Source organism: Prionailurus viverrinus, chromosome E1 (assembly GCF_022837055.1).
Source record: "Prionailurus viverrinus isolate Anna chromosome E1, UM_Priviv_1.0, whole genome shotgun sequence".
Taxonomy (NCBI): domain Eukaryota; kingdom Metazoa; phylum Chordata; class Mammalia; order Carnivora; family Felidae; genus Prionailurus; species Prionailurus viverrinus.
This window is the reverse complement of record NC_062574.1, coordinates 40,685,317-40,708,811: the sequence shown is the minus strand read 5'-3', so window position 1 is coordinate 40,708,811 and position 23,495 is coordinate 40,685,317. Positions and strand designations below refer to the sequence as shown.

General features: G+C 41.3%; 1 protein-coding gene across 6 annotated transcripts in view; it reads right to left on the bottom strand.

Annotated features, from left to right (window-relative positions):
* Positions 1–23,495, bottom strand: part of CEP112 (centrosomal protein 112) — a 422,889-nt gene that overhangs the window by 73,705 nt on the left and 325,689 nt on the right. For all 6 annotated transcript variants that reach the window (XM_047833171.1, XM_047833173.1, XM_047833170.1 and 3 more), the window contains 2 exons: positions 23,245–23,307; positions 16,579–16,728 (listed from right to left, as the gene is read on the bottom strand). In XM_047833171.1, the coding sequence (XP_047689127.1) occupies positions 16,579–16,728; positions 23,245–23,307 (213 nt within the window). The remainder of the gene's footprint in view (positions 1–16,578; positions 16,729–23,244; positions 23,308–23,495) is intronic.

The window sequence follows — 23,495 nt, the reverse complement described above, 5'->3', positions numbered from 1 at the left end:
CACAGCAAAGCTGATTCCGTGGAAGAATAGCCACTGTTTAGGCTGGGAGGGATTTGGGGTTAAGTAAGCGTACATCTTTGGCCTCTCCAAATAAGCATATGCACCTAGTATTGAATCGTATACTACATACAGTGTGTTCAGAGAAGAATAAATACATGGTCCAATGTAGGTCACAACCCATCTTGTGATGTTAATAGTGAACTTGTTCTATATTCTAACAGGAGCCCAAACTGTTGCTGTACCCTTCCTGTGGTAGATTAAAACCTACAATGAGGGGCTATTTATTAACTATGCCAAAGGAAAAAAAACAGGTCAAAATCAGACCTTGTAGACTTTGCAGATACTATTTAAAAATAAAACAAAACCAGATAAGCCGGTTTGGAAAACAGAGAGGAAAGTAAATAGATCTCTGAGGGACACAGGTAATATTTGCTAAAATTTGAAATAGTTAAAAAAAATTTTTTAATGTTTATTGATTTTGGAGAGAGAAAGAGACAGAGCACGAGCAGGGCAGAGAGAGAGGGAGACACAGAATCCGAAACAGGCTCCAGGCTCCGAGCGGTCAGCACAGAGCCCGACGCGGGGCTCGAACTCACAAACTGCGAAATCATGACCTGAGCTGAAGTCGGCCGCTTAACCGACTGAGCCACCCAGGTGCCCCAGAGTTCAGTGCCTTTTCGTAATTCCTAAATATGCAAGTGCTTCTTTGGGGTGTCCTCAAGGTCAAAGGAGAACACAGAATATAATGGTTTTATTCCACTGTAAAAAAAAAATTTTTTTAATGTTTATTTTTGAGCGAGAAAGAGACAGAACGCGAGTGGGGGAGGGGCAGAGAGAGAGAGGGAGACAAGAATCCGAAGCAGGCTCCAGGCTCTGAGCTGTCAGCACAGAGCCCGACGCGGGGCTCGAACTCACGAACCGCGAAATCATGACCTGAGCCGAAGAGGGACGCTTAACGGACTGAGCCACCCAGGCGCCCCTGAAATAGGTTTTAAAGCAACAATGAAATACCACAGACAAAAACGCACAAAACCTGGCAGGTCCAGCTGGGGTCCGGTCAGAGCTGTAGAGGAAAACAACTTTACTGGGGAGAAGAACTCTGAGAAGCTGCCAGTCTCTGGATGAGAAAATGCAGGTCAGCATCGCTTTTGCCTTTGGAATGAATCTGCCACGAGGAATGGCAAGAATATATGATGGAAAAAGAGCCATTGGGATGAAAAGAAAAATAATGCTTGTTTCTAAGAATGCTGCTGCTTTGTTTTATGAACTAGTCTATCTGTTTTGGCTGCAACTAAACTCAAGAATGTTTTCTGCATATTTTACAGCGTAGTTTATAGACATCAAAGGAACAATCTCTCCTTTCATCATTATTTACACATAAAAATAATGCAATTTGCGGTGCATGGAACATGTTACTTCTTAAAAAGCTCTCGAGTCTAATTTATTAATTGCTTGAGATTTAAAGTTAAACAAGGGTGAGATGCAAATCACATGTTACTCTGAAATATTGTACCACCAAATCTTGTTTTATTAATGAGGTGGTGAACAGCTATATGAATATTTATTTAGGTGGTTAGAGGGCTTGATGAAGAATCCTAGAGCAAGTGACAGAAACATAAAAGCAAAAGCGTTCTGCCTCTCTTGAAGAAAATGGGGGCTGTTTCTTTGTTTTTAATTCCACTTTTTCCTGTGTGCTTCCAACATTAAAGCATTCCTGTAACCCACCAACCACCCCAGATCTCTTGCGCTCCAAATCTTGGTTTCAGCTGCTACTTCTGTGCCGTGGTAGCAACAGCCTCCTAGTGACAACCTGAAAGTGACATTTTGGTCTTTCCTGACGGCTCAACAGCATCACATTAGTTCTTTTTTTCTTTTCTTTTTAATTGTATGCGTTTGGAAAACACAATACACGTACAAAAACTAGATTTACTTCGATTCATTTACTGATTTTGATTTAGTTCCTTAGATATTCCGGTAAAGCTATCAATGCACTCTCCACATTCTATGTTTCCTTATGCAACAAATTCCCTAAACACACACACACACACACACACACACACACACACACACACACACACACGGCAGAATGAGCTAGGCGTGTCTTAAATTTTGTTCCATGATTTATAAGGCACATTTATGCAGAATAAACAATGATAACACAACTGTTTATTCATAGCTTTACCCTGTTCTCACTAAGAATATGTAATCACTGCTGGAAAATGTACATGTAGGTACATATGTATGCACACTCATTCTATCTTTTTTGGAAAAGTATGTACACACCAACACACACATACACAAATACATACACTCACATACATATATACATCCACCCTATTTCCTTTTGTGAAAAGCTACCCAAATCTCAACTTATACCTATCAACATGGAATCATATAAAATAGAGTCAGATAAACTTAGGAAGTCAGGTGTTACACTTCTGTAGCAACAAAGTTGATGACAAACAAAGTCCCACCAGGCATCGGGATCCAGGGGCCCTTCCTCCCACCCCTGTCTAGCCTCCTCTCTGTGCACTGTGGCCTCCCCACCTGCCCTCAGAGCTGCCGGCCCTGCCCCAGCTCTGTGCCCCACGCCCCTAAATACCCTGTAGCTCTCTGCTCCAAATACCACTTCCTAGTCCGACAAATGAGATGATCTCATCTAATTGTTGGGAAGAAAGTCTGATTAAACAATCTCACATTAGAGCGTGAACAACTTCAAGTGCTTTTTTAGTATGTTAACACACCAAGGATGTCTGCGTCTTAAAAGAGGAGTCTGCCCACCCAAAGCCTTAGATATTTAACTGCAGTTTGTGTGTGTGTGTGTGTCCCTACTTCTTTTAAATGCAAGGTTGGTGATGATATGCTTAAAACTGCCTTTAAAAAATACAACAATAGACTCAAAACAGCATTTAATAATGAGAAATTATATTCTTTAAATCAACTAAGTCCATATTTTGGGGTGCCCACTAAATGTGGGTGCTACGCAGAAACCAGAAACAATGAAAGAATCAGTAAGTGTTGAGAGCTTCACGAAAGTAGAAGGTCCCCGGGGAGGGGCAGTCGGAAAGGCTTCCTGGAGGAGGCAGGGGGGACCCTGAGATGGCTTTGCTAATACTTGACAAGTCTGCGCGGTGGAGAAGAGGCCGCAGCATGAGTGGAAGGTACACGGCATGAATGGAGGCCGGATGGAGGCGCTGACACGGACTTGGGAGCAGGGAGACCGGTTGGCTAGAACAGAATGTACATGTGGGGAAATACTGACAAATCTGGATGGGCTTTGAAAGCCTGGCAGAAGGTCTGGATCTTGCATTAGAAGCAACCCTCTGAATTCAGTCTACTAATGTGATCTTCCAAGAAATTAAAACATCATCAGAGCACGGAAAATGAAAAATAAAAAGCCCCATCCCCCCAAATGGCCACTTGCCCCATCTTGAGACCCATCGGAGCAACAACATGCTGGCGATCTTGTCCCATTTCCCATAGAGACCTACTTCATTCTTTTCCAATGGCCTCGTGGTATTCCTTTGTATGGATGTGCGTACCCCAATTCACAGTTTACCCTAGCTTTTCGCTCAAGGAATGTTCCAAAGATAGTGCCTGTCTTCAAAGGTGTGTCCACAGATCACTTCCTACCTGCGGAACTGCTGAGACAAAGGCCGTGTGCTCGTCAAGTGTCTGCCTTCCACAGACGCTGCCCCCGCTTATGCTCCAACGACTGTGCATTATCAGGTATTTTTTCAAATTCAAAATTTATGCCTATCAAGTGGCAGCCGAGCCCTTCAAAACTTTGCAGTTTCGATTTACATTTCTTTAATTATGAATGAGAATTAGCATATTTTTCACAGGTTTGCTGGATATTGAATTTTGGGTCCATATCCTTTGCTTTTTTTGGTCCACTGGCTTGTTAGTCTCTTCCTATTGATTTCCAGGCACCCTTGGTAAGGCAGGGAAATCAGCGATTTAAGATTTCTCTGGCAGAGTTCTTCATACTGGACTGTGCAAGAGACTTTTGGCAGGGACGCCAGCTGAGAGGAGGCTGTTTTCAATCAAGCGCAAGTTGAGAAGGGCTCTGAAGAAGGGTCAGAGCAGAGGAATAAGAAATATATTCTAGCATTCTGGTGACAGACCAGAATGGGATGAATTGGGATGAAGGAAAAGAAAGGACAAAGATGACCCCAACATTTCTACAAGGAAACAGAAAGACTGGGGGTAACCCCGATAGACTAAAGAAGAGCCAGTTTGGAAGGGAAGATGCTTATCCAGCGTTGTAGTTACTGCGTCTGAAATAGTAGTGCATTCTCTAAATGAAGCTGATTTACAGGCAGTGTGAGATACAGGACAACTGGGAACCAGGCTGAGGCTTCTGGGAAGCATCCCTGTAGAAGTGACAGCTGAAGTCACACGGGGGATGAGCTCATGGAGGAAGGGAAAAGGAGAAGCAAAGCCGGTGACACAGACTCGGGGAACACCCACAGGGAGGAAGAGAGACCAGTAGAAGAAAGAAATAAGAGAAAGACCATCTAAACTGGGGGAAGAGTGAGTTTCGAGAGCAGCGGTTAGCAAACTATGGCCAACGGGCCCAATAAAGTTAAAAAAATTTTTTTTTCAACGTTTATTTATTTTTGGGACAGAGAGAGACAGAGCATGAACGGGGGAAGGGCAGAGAGAGAGGGAGACACAGAATCGGAAACAGGCTCCAGGCTCCGAGCCATCAGCCCAGAGCCCGACGCGGGGCTCGAACTCACGGACCGCGAGATCGTGACCTGGCTGAAGTCGGACGTTTAACCGACTGCGCCACCCAGGCGCCCCAAGTTTTATAAAAATAAAGTTGTATTGGAGCACAGCCACGCCCATTTGTTGATATCATCTAAGGCTGCTTTCACACCACAGAAGAAAGAGCTGAAGAGCTGCCACAGAGATCATATGGCCCACAAAGCCTAGAATATTTACTATCTGGCCCTTTACAGAAAAAGCTCACCAATCTCTGTTCTGGAAGGAAAACCATTGGTCAATATGGTCAAGTGCTGCATTGAGTCAGCGGATGAGTAGAAATGGGAAAACACCATGGAATTTAGAGAAGGGGTAACAGGTCACTTTGTAAACTTCCCGTATCATGTTGGGATTGGAAAAGGGACGCTAAGGGAACATTTGGAAGGGTTGAATCATATAGCACATACCCAAAAAAGCAAATCAAGTGGCTGGTCGGCAGCTAGGGAGAGAAGCAAGAGGGATAACGGAATGCTGTTTATCCACCTGTTCATCCATTTCCTCCTGTTTTAAGAAGGTTGAGCAGCACCATGTGCGTGGTGACTAAGAGTCGTAAGTTGGTTTCATCAAGAAAGTAGGGGCAAAGGAACTCTTGTAGCAGCAGTATTCTAGTAAATATTGAATAACTGGCTCTCAGAAAGTCTTTGTAGCAGTGCGCACGGATTTCCACGGTGCACATATTCCAGCTGGCAGAATTCCTAACAGTGTAACAATCAGCTCGCTCCAGCTAGTACAAGCCTGGGCCAGCACACCGACTGGGTGTTGCTGTCACCCATGCTGATGGTGGGGGAGAAAGTACAGAAGACAAGAGCAACAAGGTGAATTTTTTTTTAACGGAGTCTTTTTTGCGTTTTCAAAATTATTTTTTAAATGTTTATTTATTTTTGAGAGAGCGAGAGAGTGAAAGAGAGAGCGAGAGAGAGAGAGAGAGAGAGAGAGCACAGGCAGGGAAGGAGCAGAGAGAGGGAGACACAGAATCGGAAGCAGGCTCCAGGCTCCGAGCTGTCAGCACAGAGCCGAATGCGGGGCTCGAACTCACGAACCGTGAGATCATGACCTGAGCCTAAGTCGGACGCTTAGGTGACTGAGCCACCCAGGCACCCCAACAAGTTGAATTCTTTAGGAATAAATCCTGGGAAGCAGGAGATAGTACTATGATTTGTAAAAGGAAGAGGCATAAATTTCACTATTGATGAGCAGTAAAAGAGAGGTTTATCAAGAGTTACCCGAGCCTCAACAGAAACCCAGGTTCTCTGCGAGAGAGGGAGAGAGAGAGAGAGAGGACAAACAGCCAATTAAAGCAAGACATCACAAAATTACTTAATATAATGAATATATGAAATCATGATCAAGCCTTCTAACAATTAAAATTCTTTCTAACCCAGTGCTTCTGAATATACACATGTACGTGAATATATATAATTATATGTATATACACATACGCATACACATAGTAATCATTCCGTAATTTTGGTTGTGGAGGCTTACGGTTAATGTATTTCAGTGCTCGTTATATTCATCATACTGACTTTGTAATAGTTTCTGATATAGTTCAGAAGTATTAAAGATTAAAATATTTCTAAATAGTTATTCTTTAAGTTTTTAAAATATAAAAGAAACTGATGCAGATATATTCCGATATTTGATTCACCAAAGCAATTCATACTTTGGATCATGCAGTAATAAAATTCATGTAGTGACTTCCAAAGAGTTTACCCAGCCGTTGGTGAAGAAGAATCTGTTTTCACCTATATTCTTTGAATCACTCTCAGTCATTCACGCATTCCTTCATCGAACCCTAATTGATCCCTTAGTATATACAAGGCAGTGTCCCAGAGGCCGAAGGTATTTTTCATAATGCTTGAAAGTTTTGTCTACTGAAAAAATAATAAAATAACTCGTCTTTAAATAAAATTTTGCCAGAGAACAGAACTGAAGGAAAGGTATGGGGTAAACTACTTTGGGGGGGGGGGGTGGGAGAGAATGTTCATTTCTTCTCCGCTCATTTATTGTTATTGCTTCTTCTTGCTCTAGGAAGCGAGGTCATAATTCACTACCGCACGGTACCCAATTATCTTCCAGAGCATTCTTCCTGGAAAATGGCACTTAGGCTTTCTGCTAGTATGACTGAATGGTTCTGTCTTCCTTTCTGAGTGTGCAGGCAAGCCTTCTTGGGTGGGATGGAAAATACATTTCTATTCTTAGCATTATTAATTCTAATTCAGGAGGGCACAAAGAAAATGCCACTTCCCCTGCGCCCTTAGGACATGCATGCAGGGGAGACAAGAATTAAATAATGAACAGGTTCCAAACAAAGCCATTTGATGCTAGGCACTGAGATTTCTTTCTGTTTCTCAATGCTACTCAAACCCCACAATGAGGTTTGTAATTTTATTCTTTGGGAAATGGATTCCTGTAAGCTTTTAGCACAGTGAGAATTGCCCAATCTTATGAAATATTCTCTTTTCCCCCCTCAAGCCCTTCTGGTAATACAGACCAGATTTCTAGATGTCCTACTGGCAGCCGACCTTTTCTCGTGAACTCCAGTCAGTGGCCAAGGGAGAGAAGCATCAATGCTTTAAAATCTCTTTTCTATGCCTGCAAGCAAAAATTTTACAACATTTCTCCTTGATATGAAATCTCTGCTTGGACATCTGGCTTCACAGTGAGGAACTTTCAATACTCCAGCTTCAAAGAAAGGGCTTAGCCCTGGTGGGGCAGTGATGCCAGAAGAATGTTCCACAGTCTTTCTATAGAACTATTTCTAACAATTTTCCCCCAGTGAACTTCTGTGAGTTCAGTGGATATTGCCAACTAACAGTCAGATAACTTTGCTTCGGTGGACGGCCTTTTGGGAGCCTTCCCCTGGTGTATGCAGATTACCCTCTCAGATAATATATGCAAGGTGCGGGGTATTTTATTTGAACCCACCTAATCAGGCGAAACGACTCCCTGTTATCACAAGATCCAAGTTATTTATGGATATCTGCTATACCACCCCAAAATATTTACATGAGAATGAATAACATGAGAACGAATTGACGTTCTTAGTGCTGAGAGCCTGGATGTATGAGGCGGCATCGTTCATTCATTCAGCACATTTCTGGCACTTCCCCTGGTCCAAATGTTGCAGCAAGGGCCCGTTCTCAGGAAGCTCAGAGTCTAGTTGGTGAGGAAGGAATTAATCAAAAGACAAGTTTTGCAATCGCCTATCTGCAATCCTGAAATGCAAAAATCCTCCAGAAACCACAAATTATTTTTGAAAGGTTGTGGTTTAACTTGTGAGACAAGAAAACCTGCCTGGTGCTGTGAGGGTTCCTAGCCTCTCTCTGCCCCTCTTTCTGCCTCTCTCTGTCAAACCGGCACGTTTCACTGTGCACTCGCGGGTCTGGGTGCAGCGTGCCGCCCCCACCCCACCGGGGATAAAGGACAAGCTTCGAATCACCTTCCTGGAATCTGCAAACCCTGATTTGCAAAACCTATCCAACATCAAGGTTTTGGATAAAGGGTTGTGGACGAGTGTCACAGCGCAGCAGAAAAGTCACTAGAGGAGTGGCCAACGCTGGCATGACCTTCCTACTCTGACCCTTCACGGAAAAGACGACGTTTAAATCTTAAATAAGGAAAGGACCTCACACACGGTTCGTGGGATCTCGACACGAATGCTGAGGAACGTGTGATGAGGTGGACAAAAGGGCAACATCTAGACAAGAAGCTCTCCAAGTTTTTGGTCTCTGGACCCCTTTACGCTCTTAAAAACTCAGAAGAGGTTTTGTTTATGTGCGTTCTGTTGATATTTACCACATTGGAAGTTAAAAATTAAGGAACATTAAAATATGTGTGTACAAATTCATTTTAAAGTAAGTCATGAATCCATTATGTGTGACTATAAATATCGTATTTTTCATAAGGCATGACTGTTTTCCAAAGCAAAAAAAATTAGTGAGGAGAGCAGCTGTATTTTACTTTTTTCCAAATCTTTTGAATGTCTGGCTTAGTAGAAGGTAGCTGGATTCTCATATCTGCTTCTGCACTCAATTTTTTTTTTTTTTTATTACTTTTGAGACAGCGAGTGTGAGCAGGGGAGAGGCGGAGGGGGGTGTGGACAGAGGATCTGAAGCAGGCTCTGTGCTGAGAGCAGAGAGTCTGATGTGGGGCTTGAACTTACGAAGGGCGAGATCATGACCTGAGCCGAAGTCAGACGCTCAACCGACTGAAAGCAAGCACAGAAACCAAGAGTCGGATGCTTAACTGTCTGAGCCACCAGGTGCACCAGGAAGGAGTATTTTAGAAGCCTTTTCAGATGATTGTGGATATTCCTCTGGACAACATCAAAACTTGACGAGTGGCAGATTCTTTTTTTTTTATTATTACATTTTTAAAGTTTATTTATTTTGAGAGAGATGGAGACAGCACGAGTGGCAGAGGGCCGGAGAGAGAGGGAGAGAGAAAATCCCCAGCAAGCTCTACACTGTCAGCTCTACACCGACGCAGGGCTCGGGCTCACGAAACCGTGAGATCGTGACCCGAGCCAAAACCAAGAGTCAGGTGCTTAACTGAGCGAGCCACCCATCTGACAAGTGGCAGATTCTGTCACCCATCTGACAAGTGGCAGATTCTTAAAAGTTGGCTGCACTATGCCATTTGAAACTCTTAGAGGTGAACTCTGCACACTGCTACATTAAAATCCCTTGTTCTCTTTTACGCTCCGCAAGGATCTTTTACCCGCACGAGAGTTGGTAATACCAGGTACTGGTCATTTGGAAAACACTGGCTCACCGAGTTACATACATCTTCCAAATGTTGATACACTTCATTATATTCCTCCTCCTTTCTTCCATTCGCATCATTAGCAACGCCACTGACCTCATCAGAAAAGTCTTTACGTACTGGGAAGCTGTCAAACTTGCAGTGCTGATCCCGGTTTTCCAAATTTCTGATTTTTTGCTTGAAAGCTCAAATTTTATCATTAGCGACAATATAGTCAGTGGTTGTCCTTGAAGTGCCAGGTTGACTTCCTTCCTTTTCAAGAACACCTCTGCCAGATAGTCAAACCTGAATAAGCACAGTTTGCCTGTCAATCGCTCCTTCCAGGGGCCTAGAGTTCAGCTCACACTCAAACAAATGCAGAACTGCTTTTCCTCGAGACAACCGCCCTACCTCAGTATGCAGCACGCTTTGTGCGTACCTCCTATTAATATTAAAAAGATGTGTTCTCGAGGGTTGACATTTAATAGAATTAATGCCCTTTATGGCTTCCATTTTCGTCTTAGAGCACAAGTATGTGGTGGTGAAGAAACTAATCACTACTCATACAGTTTAGTGACGATGTTGCGCTTTGTGCGAAGACACAAGCAGTTTTTTCCACCGTTGGTTTCATACCATCGATGCAAATGTGGAACACTGAAAAAGGCCAATGATGTCTTAGGGGTATTATGAAAATAGTTTTGACCTTGTGGAGCCCCTGAAAAGGCAGCCGGGACCACAGGGGTCTGAGGACACCCTGAGAACTGCTGATTTGGATCGTGAAGCATTTTGTATGCCATGCTGGCAAGTACGGACTTTATCTTGCAGGCAATGGAAAGCCCGTGGTGGATTTTAAGTAGCAAACCACACGCTCATATTCATGTTTTCGAAAGGTTACCTGATCGACAGGGGGACGGATAGAGTTGGGAGGGCTGGGTTATTGGTAGTGGTTCTACAAAGGAGGGATTGTGGTAGGTAAGGAACAAGATGACGGTTCAAGAAGATAGGAACTAGTGACTGCGGAATGAGGTAGGAGTTTGCAGATATTTAGGCATTATTTCCGGCAGTTGACCTCAGAGAGGTGAGGGAGGGAAAGGATTCATTTAAGGGGACTTCCAGAATCTGATTTGAGTGGCCGGGTGGTGGTACTTTAATTCAGATTATCAACACAACAAGAACAGGTCGGGGGCAATGCAAGAGTTAGAGGAAGTTAAGTTCAGTTTACAGGATGTCTGGTTTGAGCAACCTAATGGGTCATCCAAGTGAAAACATGCAAGGGTCGTTAGAAGTCTGGACTGAGAGGGGCAGACTGAGAGTCTGAGAGGGGCAGACTGAGAAGTCTGGCTGAGAGTGGCTCAGTTTGTTAAGTGTCTGTCTGACACTTGGTTTGGGCTGAGGTCATGATCTCATGGTTTGTGAGTTTGAGCCCCACATAGGGCTCTGCACTGATGGTGTGGAGCCTGCTTGGGATTCTCTCTCTCTCTCTCTCTCTCTCTCTCTCTCTCTCCCCCTCTCTCTCCCTTGCTCTCTGCCCCTCCCCTGCTCGTGCTCTCTCTCTCCAAATAAATAAATACACTTAAAAAAAAAGTCTGGATTGAGAGCTCAGAAAAAAGTCTAGGTGGTGATGAAGATTCAAAATTCGTTTGCATGGAAGCTACCATACATGGAAGGGGTGTGACTGTCCAGGATGCGTACAGGCAAAACAGAAGAGGTCTTGCCTAATACCAACATGTGAGTGCTCAAAGGAGGAAGAGGAGACAAGGCATGGGAGTGCGAAAGAGGGTTTCAGAATGAGAGAGAAACTAAGAATGTATTGCCATGGAGCTGAGGGAGATTTTAGAGATTGTTTCTGTGGGAGATTAAATCACTGTTCATACATGTTCATGGACTCTTTCTAGAGTGATTCTATAATTTTCCTGCCCCGCTGATGGGGATGAAAATAAGGCTGTGGTTGCAGGGATGTTTTTCCCTACTCATCATTTTGTACTCATATAACCCACCATGAAGAGGAAGGCCTGAACTCATTCTAACGCCTGGAGTCAAATGCAGCCAATCAACAGCCTGAATCCAAGCCAGCACTGTTTGTTATGCGGCATGATTGTGGCAATAGCTGACCAACGTAGGTTCCTTGTTAAATGTTATAAAGGAGTCAAACAGTCTTCTACGATCAAACAGATTTCACAACACCAAATGGAGTAAGTAAATAAAAGTAAAAAATAGCAAAAATGCACTGAAGCCCTGAAAAAGTAGTAAGGGAAACAATACCAAAAAAAAAAAAAAAAAAAAAGGAAAGAAAATCCTCAAAAGCCTGTGTCAAGGAAAGAAACATAATTCTGGAGCATACTAGAGTATTGCATCACGATACAACTTCCATATCTGCCAACATCCCCCAAATCATCATTCGTTATGAGTTAACAAAATCCTGAGAAATCTCATTAATATCACCAAATCTGGAGGAAAAAAAGCCACCTAAACGGGAGAGGGCATCTGACGTCATTTTGGGGTTTGAATTATCCCAATTTGGCGTGGATCCCTGAAGTCCTGACCCCTTCACTTTTCTTGGAGACAGCCTTGATATTTAGCCATTTTTCCACCCGTTCATCTCCTTTTCTCACAGTCCAAACTGGGAGAATTCAAACCCCACAGGGACATCAGATGCCCTCTCCCATTTAGTTGTGTGAACCCCAACCAGACTACACGCACAGACCTCCTAGCTCTTCTTTTCCCTTCCCTCAGGTTAGAGAAAATGCAGACACCACAAATAAATTTGACTTACAGAGAGGGGAGAACCACTAAGCTTCAGAAGCATATATTGAATATTTAACAGGTAGAGCTATTCTGGTTAACAACTGAATTTATCCTGGTTAATCTATCAAAGTTAACACAATAAAGAGAGACTTCTTCAGGAATCTCTCAAAAAAAAAAAAAGGCAAATCATTTACATGAGGGAAAGCCTAGTGTTGCTCAGCCTTCTCCACAGCAATATTAAATGCTAGGTGAGCAATGTTTATTGTCCTCATGGGAAAACATATGAACAAGAACACGGTGCTCATCTAACGTGTTGTTCAAACATAAAGGTTAATCGGCAGACATTCTTAAACAGGAACAATCCAGAGAAGATAGTACCATGAGTCTTGCAAAACCAACTTGACGGTGAAATCCAGACAATTAAGAACCAAATCAAAGTAAAAACTTTAGAAATGGAGTCACTGTGGTAAAAGGCCTAGGGGTAAGCACCACATCTGTTAAGGACAGCATGAGTATTAAACTAAAGGCTATGGTTATGGACAAATTGTGAATATCACAAACCTGGACAGTGTAAAAATAATATCACCACCCTGCCAGGAGGTGGGAAGGAGGGGTTATGAGAGGAAATATGCATGCACTAATGTATGCCTTTTTCAACCCAATATTAAATTCTGTCCAAAAGTCCAACAATTCCTCCTTTTGACACTAGTTTCTTTCATCTGTTGAACTGAAGTAAAATTAACTTAAGAGACCTTTCTAAAACACACAGGAATACAGAATCTGGAGTATTATCTCATTTTGTGACTATTTGGCTTTCCTTCTCTTTTTTCCTCATACGTACGATACCTGAAATCATGTTCACCTTAATGCTATGATGTAATTTCTTTTTCTTAAAGTTTATCTATTTATTTTGAGAGGTGGGGGGAGGGAAGGGCAGAGGGAGGCAGAGGGAGAATCCCAAGCAGGCTCCGTGCTGTCAATGCAGAGCCCGATACAGGACTCAAACTCACCCACCGTGGGATCCTGACCTGAGCCGAGATCAAGAGGCAGATGCTTAACCAACTGAGCCACCCAGGCGCCCCTGTAAACCACATTTTCATCGAAAACTATCTTGTGAACATTTTCAATATCCTTATATATGCTTCTCCAACACCATTTTCAATATTGCATAGTTTTAATTCATGTACTATGGCAAAAAAATACCGAAAGGAAATAGAAAATGCTAGTACAGTGGGTGCCTAGCATGTAACGGGACCTTGATAAATAGCTATTGGATAAATGAATGAATGAATGAATGAGTGAATGAATGAATGCTAGAACAAACATCCTTTTGGCTAGCTAAAGTTCACTGCAACCCTTTAACTTCCACCTTAGGGCAAATTCTGGAAATGGGTCCAAACTTGGGCATGCCTCTCAGGCAATTTAATAATGATAGCGGTTGCCAAATTATTCTCCAGAAATGTTTTATCAGGTTACACTATACCACTCTGGTGGCCCTTATAAGTGGATTTTAGTAGACTACTTTATACCCTAACTTCTCCCCAAAGAATTACTTTAAAAGAAGGTTTGTTGATCCACGGAGACATTATTTATTGTAAGCTCTGGCAGGGTAAGAATCAGATTTACTCTCTGTCCTCTTCCCTGACCGCCAGCTTGGGAGCTCAGCTCATCCCCAACCCAGAAAGTGGGATGAAGTACATTTCATAATTAGCAAGCACACTCCTTATCCAGCACTCTTTGATTCTATTGTTTCAACACTAATATTTAATATCACAAAATATTAGGCACATAATGACCTTGGGCTGGTTACGTAACCTCAGAGCCTCAGTTTTCACACTTTTAAGATGGGGGTGATAGAAATGCCTTCCTTATAAAGATTACTATAAGGCTTAAATGAGATAATGGAATTGGTGATGAATAAAAATGTCTGGCAGACAGCCTGATACATAGCACATGTTAAGTAAGTATTAGCTATTATTCCTTTTATGTTTTGTGACATAGTCTGGAAAAAAAAAAAGCAAGGCGAGGAGTGCTAATGAATTATTTATCTTAAGTAGGTTAGTAAAAAAAAAAAATCAAACAAACCCACAAATGTCATTCACTTTACACATAATCTAATTGAGTCAATCAAAAGTGAACTGTAGCTTACCTACATTATAACTTTAGCTGTTTTCAGGTACCTGTGTTTGGAGGTCATAAATATCACATAATCTATATTTTAACATGATATTATGTATGTACTTATATACCACCATCTTTTAATTTCAGTCTTTAGGAACGGACGCTTTTTTGGAAATTAGGATCACAGTGTTTTTCCATTTTGACAGGTAAATGGATTAAAACTGCAAAAACACTTAAAACTAGGCAGTTGTGCTAGTGATGTTGCTTTCAAGATATTTTTTTAATCTTAAGAAACATACTAGAAACTGTGCTGTGAATCTATGTTTTCCCTTTCTGTGTATATTGGGATTCAACTATTTATTTAAAATTTGGAACTTAGCTACCACATGGTATTTGGAAAAGAAATGCACTTAAAATGAAATTTGTAGGGAAGTCTGGGTGGCTCAAGTGTCTGACTTTTTTTTTTTTTTAATGTTTATTTATTTTTGAAGGAGAGAGAGAGAGAGAGACAGAGAGAGAGACAGAGTGTGAGCAGGGGAGGGGCAGAGAGAGAGGGAGACACAGAATCCGAAGCAGGCTCCAGGCTCCGAGCTGTCAGCACAGAGCCCGACGTGCGGCTCAAACCCACGAACCGTGAGATCATGACCTGAGCCAAAGTCGGACGCTTAACCGACTGTGCCACCCAGGTGCCCCTAAGCCTCTGGCTCTTGATTTTGGCTTAGGTCATGATCTCACGGTTCCTGAGGTCGAGCCCCGCATTGGGCTCTGGGCTGACAGCATGGCGCCTGCTTGGGATTCTCTGTCTCTCCCTCTCTCTCTGCCTCTTGCCCGCCCATGTGTGCACATTTGCTCCCTCTCCCTCTCAAAATAAATAAGTAAACTTAAAAAAAATGAAATTTTTATACAACTAAAAGAGTTTAAACAAAGTATTCAACTCGAAAATGAAACAGTTACACAGATCAGTGAGTACCTACTGTGCATTTACAAATGAGAAGAGCTTCACAAATATTTTTTTCAACTACCAGAATATAAAAAAAGGAACCTCTTCTTTTGTCATGTACCACATGTAGGGGGGGAAAAAAGCTCACTGATGGCAATATATAGGGAAAATCTCATTAAGAACAAAATAAAGTAAGTCCTCACCTCTAAAGTGAGGAGGCTGGAAGGAATAGCCACCAAGATTTTGTCCATATCTGAAGGGTTTTTATTCCATTCAGTGTTGTCCAGGCTTAAATAAGAGTGTATTTTAAAAAGCAACTTACATTAACACTAACGTTTCCGTAAATTACTCAGATTGCCCACAATAGGCTATAGAAAAGAAAGACGGAGGGGTTAGGCAGAAAAGGGCAGTGATAAAACCCAAATGTTTCTTTTATTTTTCCTTGCTTTGTATGATTACTCGACATGCTTTAAGCATTGTTATAACAAAGTAAAATCACTGAAAAATAATCTTTTGCTGGAAATTCTTAGAAAAAAAATTTTTGTTCTCTTTTAAATCTTATTTATAAAGGTTTCCAGATGCTTATCCTCACAGATTAAACACAGCATGATGTAGACACTTACAATAATATTCGCTGCTATGAAGCCAAGAAAAAAACTACTTTGAGATCTAACTGCCTATCACCTAAAGAATCAGGGTCCAGGGAATTTTCTGTTGCTATTAAAGGCGTGATTCTCTGAAGCCATTTGGAAACGGCCTAGGTTCTCAGCAGCAACGCATCTACCCTGTACTATGTCAAAGCACATCAAATGGTTGGCATTCCAAACCTCAAACAGGTTATTTCTCATTATGTGAATGCATAATGAAAGGATGTGGGCAAAGAACAGAATGTAAATTGGAAGCTGACTTCTGAATTTATTAGCCAGCAGTACTGGGCTAAAACAGTCTTCCTAATATCAAGAGACAGTTCCAAAGTGGTTCTCAAGAGAAAGGACAGGGTATTTTTCAAATATTTGTTCAATGTGAATGGACTGGGCTTGCCAAAAATGACTTTTTATGCTGGCATGTGATCTCTTAGAGGGAAGTCAGCCTGAGTCACTGGATACATCAAAGGTAGAGTCCAGCGAATGGAATTACTGCAGGCTGTGTGAACAAGCCAGATACCTGCATTCATCTGCCCACTGCTGGGATTTCAGCCCTCCTTTTAATTACATTAAAGCAGCTAGTACCACTGGTTACTGAAGTCTTCAGATTACCTTGATTGCTCGGTCATTATCTCTAATCAGCTGCTTCTTCTCATCTTCAAACTTCTGTGTAACGTCCTGGAGCCGTCTTTCTGCAGCAAGCTGCAGCCGGCTGTTCTCCTCTTTCAGAGAGGAAATGGTTGTCTGAAGTTCTGCTATGATCTAAAATGAAAACAGCATGCGAGAACTTCAAATTCTTCAGTGAGAGGCATCTATTTTATATGTATTTATGCTCAACAAAAGGGCGGATTTGGCAAAACTCTAATCCACAAACTAAATATTTTCAATTAACATATCGCACACTATAATGCATGAAATTCCACACAATAAGAGACTATAATAAAACTGTGAATGGTGAACAACTGCTGAACCAATTATATTTGGAAGACATTTCCACTATAACATTCCACAATATTTACTCATCAGAAGAAAGAACATCTGTGATCTCAAAAATATGAAAAGCGTCAGATTTTATTTCACTGAGAAACACACTTATTAAAATGAAAAAACAAAAGCTATTTTGCCTTTCCTAACACTTGGAACTGTAATAACCAAAGAAAATAATGAACAGACCTCGTTCTTTAGAGTTACCCAGTTCCACACAACAATTTTTGAGTACTCACTAAGGTTTGTGCATTGTGCCAAGTGCCTTAAACTCCTATGTCATTTACAAACATTGTTATCACCCATCTTTTATAAGTGGAGAAAGAGAGGCACAGAAAGAGGTCAAAATTTCACATTGCTGAAGATGACATCCAACCAAAAAGACAGGCGGGACTTGAGCCACACAGATCGACTGCCATACTAATTGGTTGTTCTAAGTAGCCTTTGTTTTTCTCTTAAGCAAGATTTTGGTAGGGAAGAGAATCTTACATGACCTAGTTCCAAATGAGTTGCCTTTTCCCTAACTGATAGATATCCATGAAAGTTTATTCAGAAAGTTTATTCTCCACATTGGATAACTGGTTCTCTCCATGAATGGGTCCCCTCCAAGTTCTCCCAAGTAATCATCTGATGAGGGACCTTTTTCAATGAGCTGACTGAGAATATCACTCTTCCTTGGGTTTGGATGTATCCATTTCCTTCCAAATTCAATAGCGATGACTTTTTAAAAGCAGGAAATAGTTGTTTCTTCTTCTAATTAAAACCAAACCAAACCAAACCAAACAAAAAAATACGTTAGTCCCAGGTTAGAATAGAAGACTGTTGGTTCTATGGGCGCAGGGCTGGTTGGTGAGATACACTGGACAAGTTAATCACCTTGCTTGAGATTCAGTTTTTCCACCTAATATTTGACAACAAAACTCGAGTACAGCATTACAAGGCAATAAACAGAAACTGTCTGGAGGCTCCCAGAAGCCAAGTCCTATAGAAATATCACTTGTTACTATGGACATAAATAATAGCATATTTACAGTAAAACAGGGAGTATCTTATGCTTTTAGAAGTGAGCAAGCTCACTGTAACAAAGTTTAACATTTAGAATTTGTCAATAATCAAATGAAAAGACCACTGGGAGATACATGGTAAAATACGTAACAGCAGTACATTAATATTTTTAAATACAAATTGAACCTTTTGCTATGAGTGTGGGAATTCATTTACTGAGAATAAAGATGTTTTTCATCTGTTTTCTGAATTTTGATTAAATGTTGTTCCCATTCTGGCATCAATTCAATTAATTCTCCTAGCACTTCCATCAAACAGGGAAGGTTAAATTCTTATAGTGAATGTCAAAAACTGAGGCACAGAATAATCAACTCACTCGCAGTCACAGAGCGAGAGGAGCCAGAGATAAGAAAGAGCCAAATTTCCTTGGCCCAACATGAAACCTAAGATTGATATTTTATACGAGCATGGAGCCAAATTGTAAAAATAACTCACTATTTCAATGACTATTGGAGCGATTCAAGTTGAGTAAACTACAACTCTGTAGCAGTGGTAAGCCCAACTCTGTCACGTGTTCGCTGTGTGTGTTCGGTGTACGTGTGCGTACGTGTGTGTGTGCGTGCTATGTGCGTGCAAGAGTGTGTGTTTGGTGCTATGCAGTTGTGTCACGTGCATAGATTCGTATATCTGCTACCGTGATCATCTAATAATGTTTCTAAAGTGCAAAGTAATTTTTTTTCTTTAAAAAACAGTAAGATTAGATTAGCTTTTAGTTGACCGAGACTAAAGATAAAAAATATTTGAGAATTCTTCAAGTGACCACAAGGGCATGAAACCAGGGTCTCTCGTTTTCAGAAGCTTAATGACAAGAGTACATCAAAAAGAAGTAAGCGCAGGTTTTGGAAGGAACTATCAGCAAAGTCCAGGATGCTCTGAGAAGAGTGTGCTTGCTTTTGTGTGGAAAAGGAAACCCTGCATTCTTTGGGGGAATAATGAGACTCCTTGGGGGAAGTAATGAGATTATCTTGGGAAAGTTATTTTAAAAACTTATGAAGATGATCTAGGGAGAATGTGAAAACACTTCAGGTGAAACACGTTAGGCAGATGAGTAGATAAATCAGTTGACAGACTAATAGATGAGACAGATATGGAGAGGTGGTTAAAACGTGGACATTTTTTAAAACCGGAATGGAGATTTAAGATTGAGAAATAATACTAACTAGATTAATATGCTTTAGGTAAAGAACAAAACTCACTTGGTTGTAGATATACAGTAAAAGACAATAGACTATGTTCACCTTAGCTCAGTGCACATAACCAGCACTTAATATTTAAGGAGTAGAACTATAATCATAGTAAATAAAAAATAATAATTACCTGGTAAATTATATCGAGATAATCTAGCCTTTCATAGGACAAGAACGTAAAAAGTTGCTGAGAAAAATCAGAACTAATGTATGCAATCATAAACCCCACCAGTTTTGACTGAATCATAATTAAACACCATAAAACACAAATGTTGCCACTCAACTGAATGTTTACCCTGTATTAGCTTCAGAGAAAGATGTGGATTTGCACACTTCCATGCGATATTAAAAATTAATATTTTGGGAAGCAAAATGAGATCTATTTCAGGCTGAGGCCACAAGCAACCTAACTCACGAAAGCTATAATAGTTAATTATTGCTAAGCAGTTAACACTTGGCAAAAAGGCTAGTGGTCTTAAAAATAGGATTCTGAATAGAGGTTAACATTTCATCTTTAACTCACTCTGATGTTTTTCAGACTGTAGTATACTTTGAGATTTTTACAAAAGTCTTCTTTAAAATACAACAGACGGGGCCTACTTGGGAAGATTTGGTGAACACTGAAGATCCTCATAAAAGAATGGCACCCCGGCACCTTTTGCATTCTGGTTGCTTTTCTGGAGAACCACATGAAGGCTGGGGGCACGTGGGACCCGTGGAATATGCCGAGGCCTAATCTGCATTGGGTCCGTGCGAGTGAGCGAGGGCCCTAGGGGGAGCCAGGCCCTCGGCAATGGGCAAGTTCCACTGGTATTCCAGCTCTAGACTTGTCCCAAACTACCTCCATTCTTGCAAAATGGCGATCTCTCTCTCTCTCTCTCTCTGAAAAATGGCCACCAGGTGAGTCAGGTGAGTGGGGACCACTGTGCTAACATTGAAAAGGCAAGGTTAATGTGTAATAGTAAGACAAAAAGAACAAATATGTGATTCTGATGGAAATTCCATTTGTGAGTGTACCCAGAGATGATGCAAACATTGCCATCATGGCGAACGCTGAGAATCCCAGAAGGGGCACACTCCTGGGTATGCCAAGGGTTTAGCGTTCGTGGTCCATTAGATCCTAAAAACTCAATAAAATCTTAAAGATTAAGTAACGTCCTGTACGGGAGGAAAATATTTAAAATACTTTCCAAATGTGACCTGATGGTCTCCTGGGTACCAATGCATTCATTACAAATGCATTCATCATATCACTTAAAAAAAAATTTTTTTTTTCCAGAGATGGAGTTTTTTAAAACCTGATGAACGGTTAAGCAAACTTTGCTTCTGGAATTCTCCTCATCTTAGATATGAGTTAGAGATGCCAGCAAACCCTCACTGGAAAACAGAAAAAGTCAATCTGTGGCTCTGTTTGCAATGTTGATTTTCAAATAATCTGTTTCCTTAAACTGACTGGATTATAGACCGATGTTTCTCAAATGCCAGTACACAGATACAAACATACACATATATTTATAGACATATAAATATTTACGTATATTTAGAGGTGGGCCAACAAAATGTTATCAATGTAAGGTTGTCATCCTACCTTTTTTGAGGAGGATGGGCTGTCTTTTATTATGTTATTACACTCCCACAAAGATTTCTTTTCTTTTTTGGTGTTGCTCTGTTCTCTGATGTATGAAATAATGGCTACAGGACAGGATAGCTTTACTAGTTGGGTTTTTATGCTCCTCCTCCTCCTCCTCCTCCCCCTCCCCCTCCCCCTCCCCCTCCTGCTTCTTTATATCTTTACTTGGGAAAATATTTAGCAACTCGCTCCCTCTCCAAATTTTGCAGGGAGATTTTACCAATTCTTGAACACCGAAAGTAAATTAAAAATAGTGTCTTGTGCCTTCCCTATCCTTTTTATTCTTTGCTTCCTCCTTTCTTTTCTCTATTCCGACCTTAATACTGCTGCCATATGAGCTAACAGTTATTCAGTGCTTTGCTGTGTACTAAGCACTCTGTACTTGCATTATGTTACTTAATACTTAAAACTGTCCTATGAGGTAAGTACTACTCCCTCATTTTACAAGTGAGGAAACTGAATTCCAGAGAGTGCAGGTAACTCGCTCAAGGTCCTCTAAGTAGCAGGGCTGGTATTCAAATTCGGGTCTGAAAGACTCCAGAGCTTAGGCTTTCTTCCACGCTAACTTATGTTTAATTTGTTTTAATATGAACTAATCAGGCTTCTTCATACATTCCTTTAGATAAATACTCCTGTTTATACTCCCATTATTTAAGCATTTTTAGGAGCTATCTTACATCTCACTTTCGGTCTGCCTCCCCCATTTGACATAAAGCAAAATTAGCAGGACGTGATTAGCAGGATTTTTCATGTCTTGGTCCAAACTTGAACTTTTGCAGGCATAATATTTCTTCTGACTGTACGACTCTCTTTCAGAGAGGCGCCTGGGTGGCTCAGTCGGTTAAGCATCGACATCAGCTCATGTGATGATCTCAGTTTGTGAGTTCAAGCCCTGCGTGGGGTTCTCTGCTGTCAGCACATACCCCACTTCAGATCCTCAGTCTCCCTCTCTCTCTGCCCCTCCCCTGCTCCCACACTTTCCCTCTCAAAAATAAACACTGACAGAAAAAAAAGAATCTTTCTCAGTGGTTAAAAAAGGATATTTCCTCAAGTTCCTTCTTCAAGAAAGGGCTGGGATAATGGCAATCAAGACATAATCATCATCTTTTAAATAAACACATATAAATCTTCACTTAGACAAAGACATTCTGCTTTCCGAATGGGATGGATATTATATGACATATGCACCTTTTAGAAATAATTGTATAATCTAAGAAATTTCATGATAGGTATCACCAGAGTTCTGCCATATTTAAAAACGGGAGGGACTGGGCCAGGCTGATGACGTCAGGCTGCGAGCTTCTGTTCCCAAGTCAGATGCAGGCAGGGTCCTGGCTTGGTCACTCGCTAACTCCTGTGACCTCACCTCTCTGGGTCTCAGTCTCCTCAACTTGGAAAATGGAGCCAATCATGGTTCCTAACCCCAGAGTTACAGTGAACGAACACTGAGTCACCGTGAACGAACACTGAGTCAACATGGTTAGTGCCCCGTAAAATTCTTGATTTTATTACCGTGTTTTGGTCCTTGTGTTGCTATTACTACCATGGTGTGGTAGCTTATAAAATGGTACATAAATTTCAGTTCATGGCCACACATCACTGTGTGGATGCCAAAATGCTATGAAAGTCTGATTTTAAAAATCATCAGATACGATGCCCACAAAAGTGAATGGCTTACCGTATCCATCTATGCAGTGAAAATCAGTGTTTTTTATTCTACGATTACTCATAAAACTAAGGAATGCTTGGGACTCCCTAAATGATACTATAGGATATTATTGTAACAACCGATGCAGAAAAATGATTTTAAGCATCACAGGTCGAGTTGAGACAAGCATTCAATTACTGGCCTTCTCCTAAAAGTGCAATAGCAACAACATGAAACAAGATAGGAATGTAGGGATTTCTAATTCTTTTCCCCCAAAGGAGTCAGCCGTCAGGCAGCTAATTTAACCCAGAGCATTCATCATCTTGAATTTTGTTGGTAAGCAGACTGGAGGCGCAACTAAATGGAATATTGCAAAAAAGGTACAGAGGGTATCAAAGTGCTTACATCACAAATGTAGGTGTGTATTTCCCGCCCTTGTGAAATATGCTGCAGCCTGGGCTTGTTCAAGTGCACAGGCTGGTTTTACAACATCTGACTGCGTGTGTGTGTGGATGTGTTAGTTCAAATGGTTTGATACGCCTAACTTCAAGAATCTTTTAATAAGACCCAAATACGAAGGGCATGTGTTATTGATCCATATTCCCATCAACAATAGGATACTAACCTGTAAAAACACTGAAGGGGATGAAGCTTAACTCTAAGGTACAGATGCTTTTACGTGTAGGTTTCTTTTTTGTTTGTTTCAGTTTTGTTCGTTTGTTTTTTTGTTTTTTGTTTTTTTTTTTTGCTTGCAACGTTCTTACCTGTGAAGATTTGGCGAGCTTCTGGGTGTATTCCTTCTCAATCTGCTTCAGCCTGCTGTTGGCCTGAAAGACACACGGACACGAACACGGACACGAACACACACACACACACACACACACACACACACACACACACACACACAGTGACCTGTGAGTTTGGTATCTCTTCCACATGCCTATCACCAGGCAGCTGGGATGGCTGCCAGCTGCACCGCCCTTCTGGGGCAGCCAGAAAACCACAGGGCTTGTCT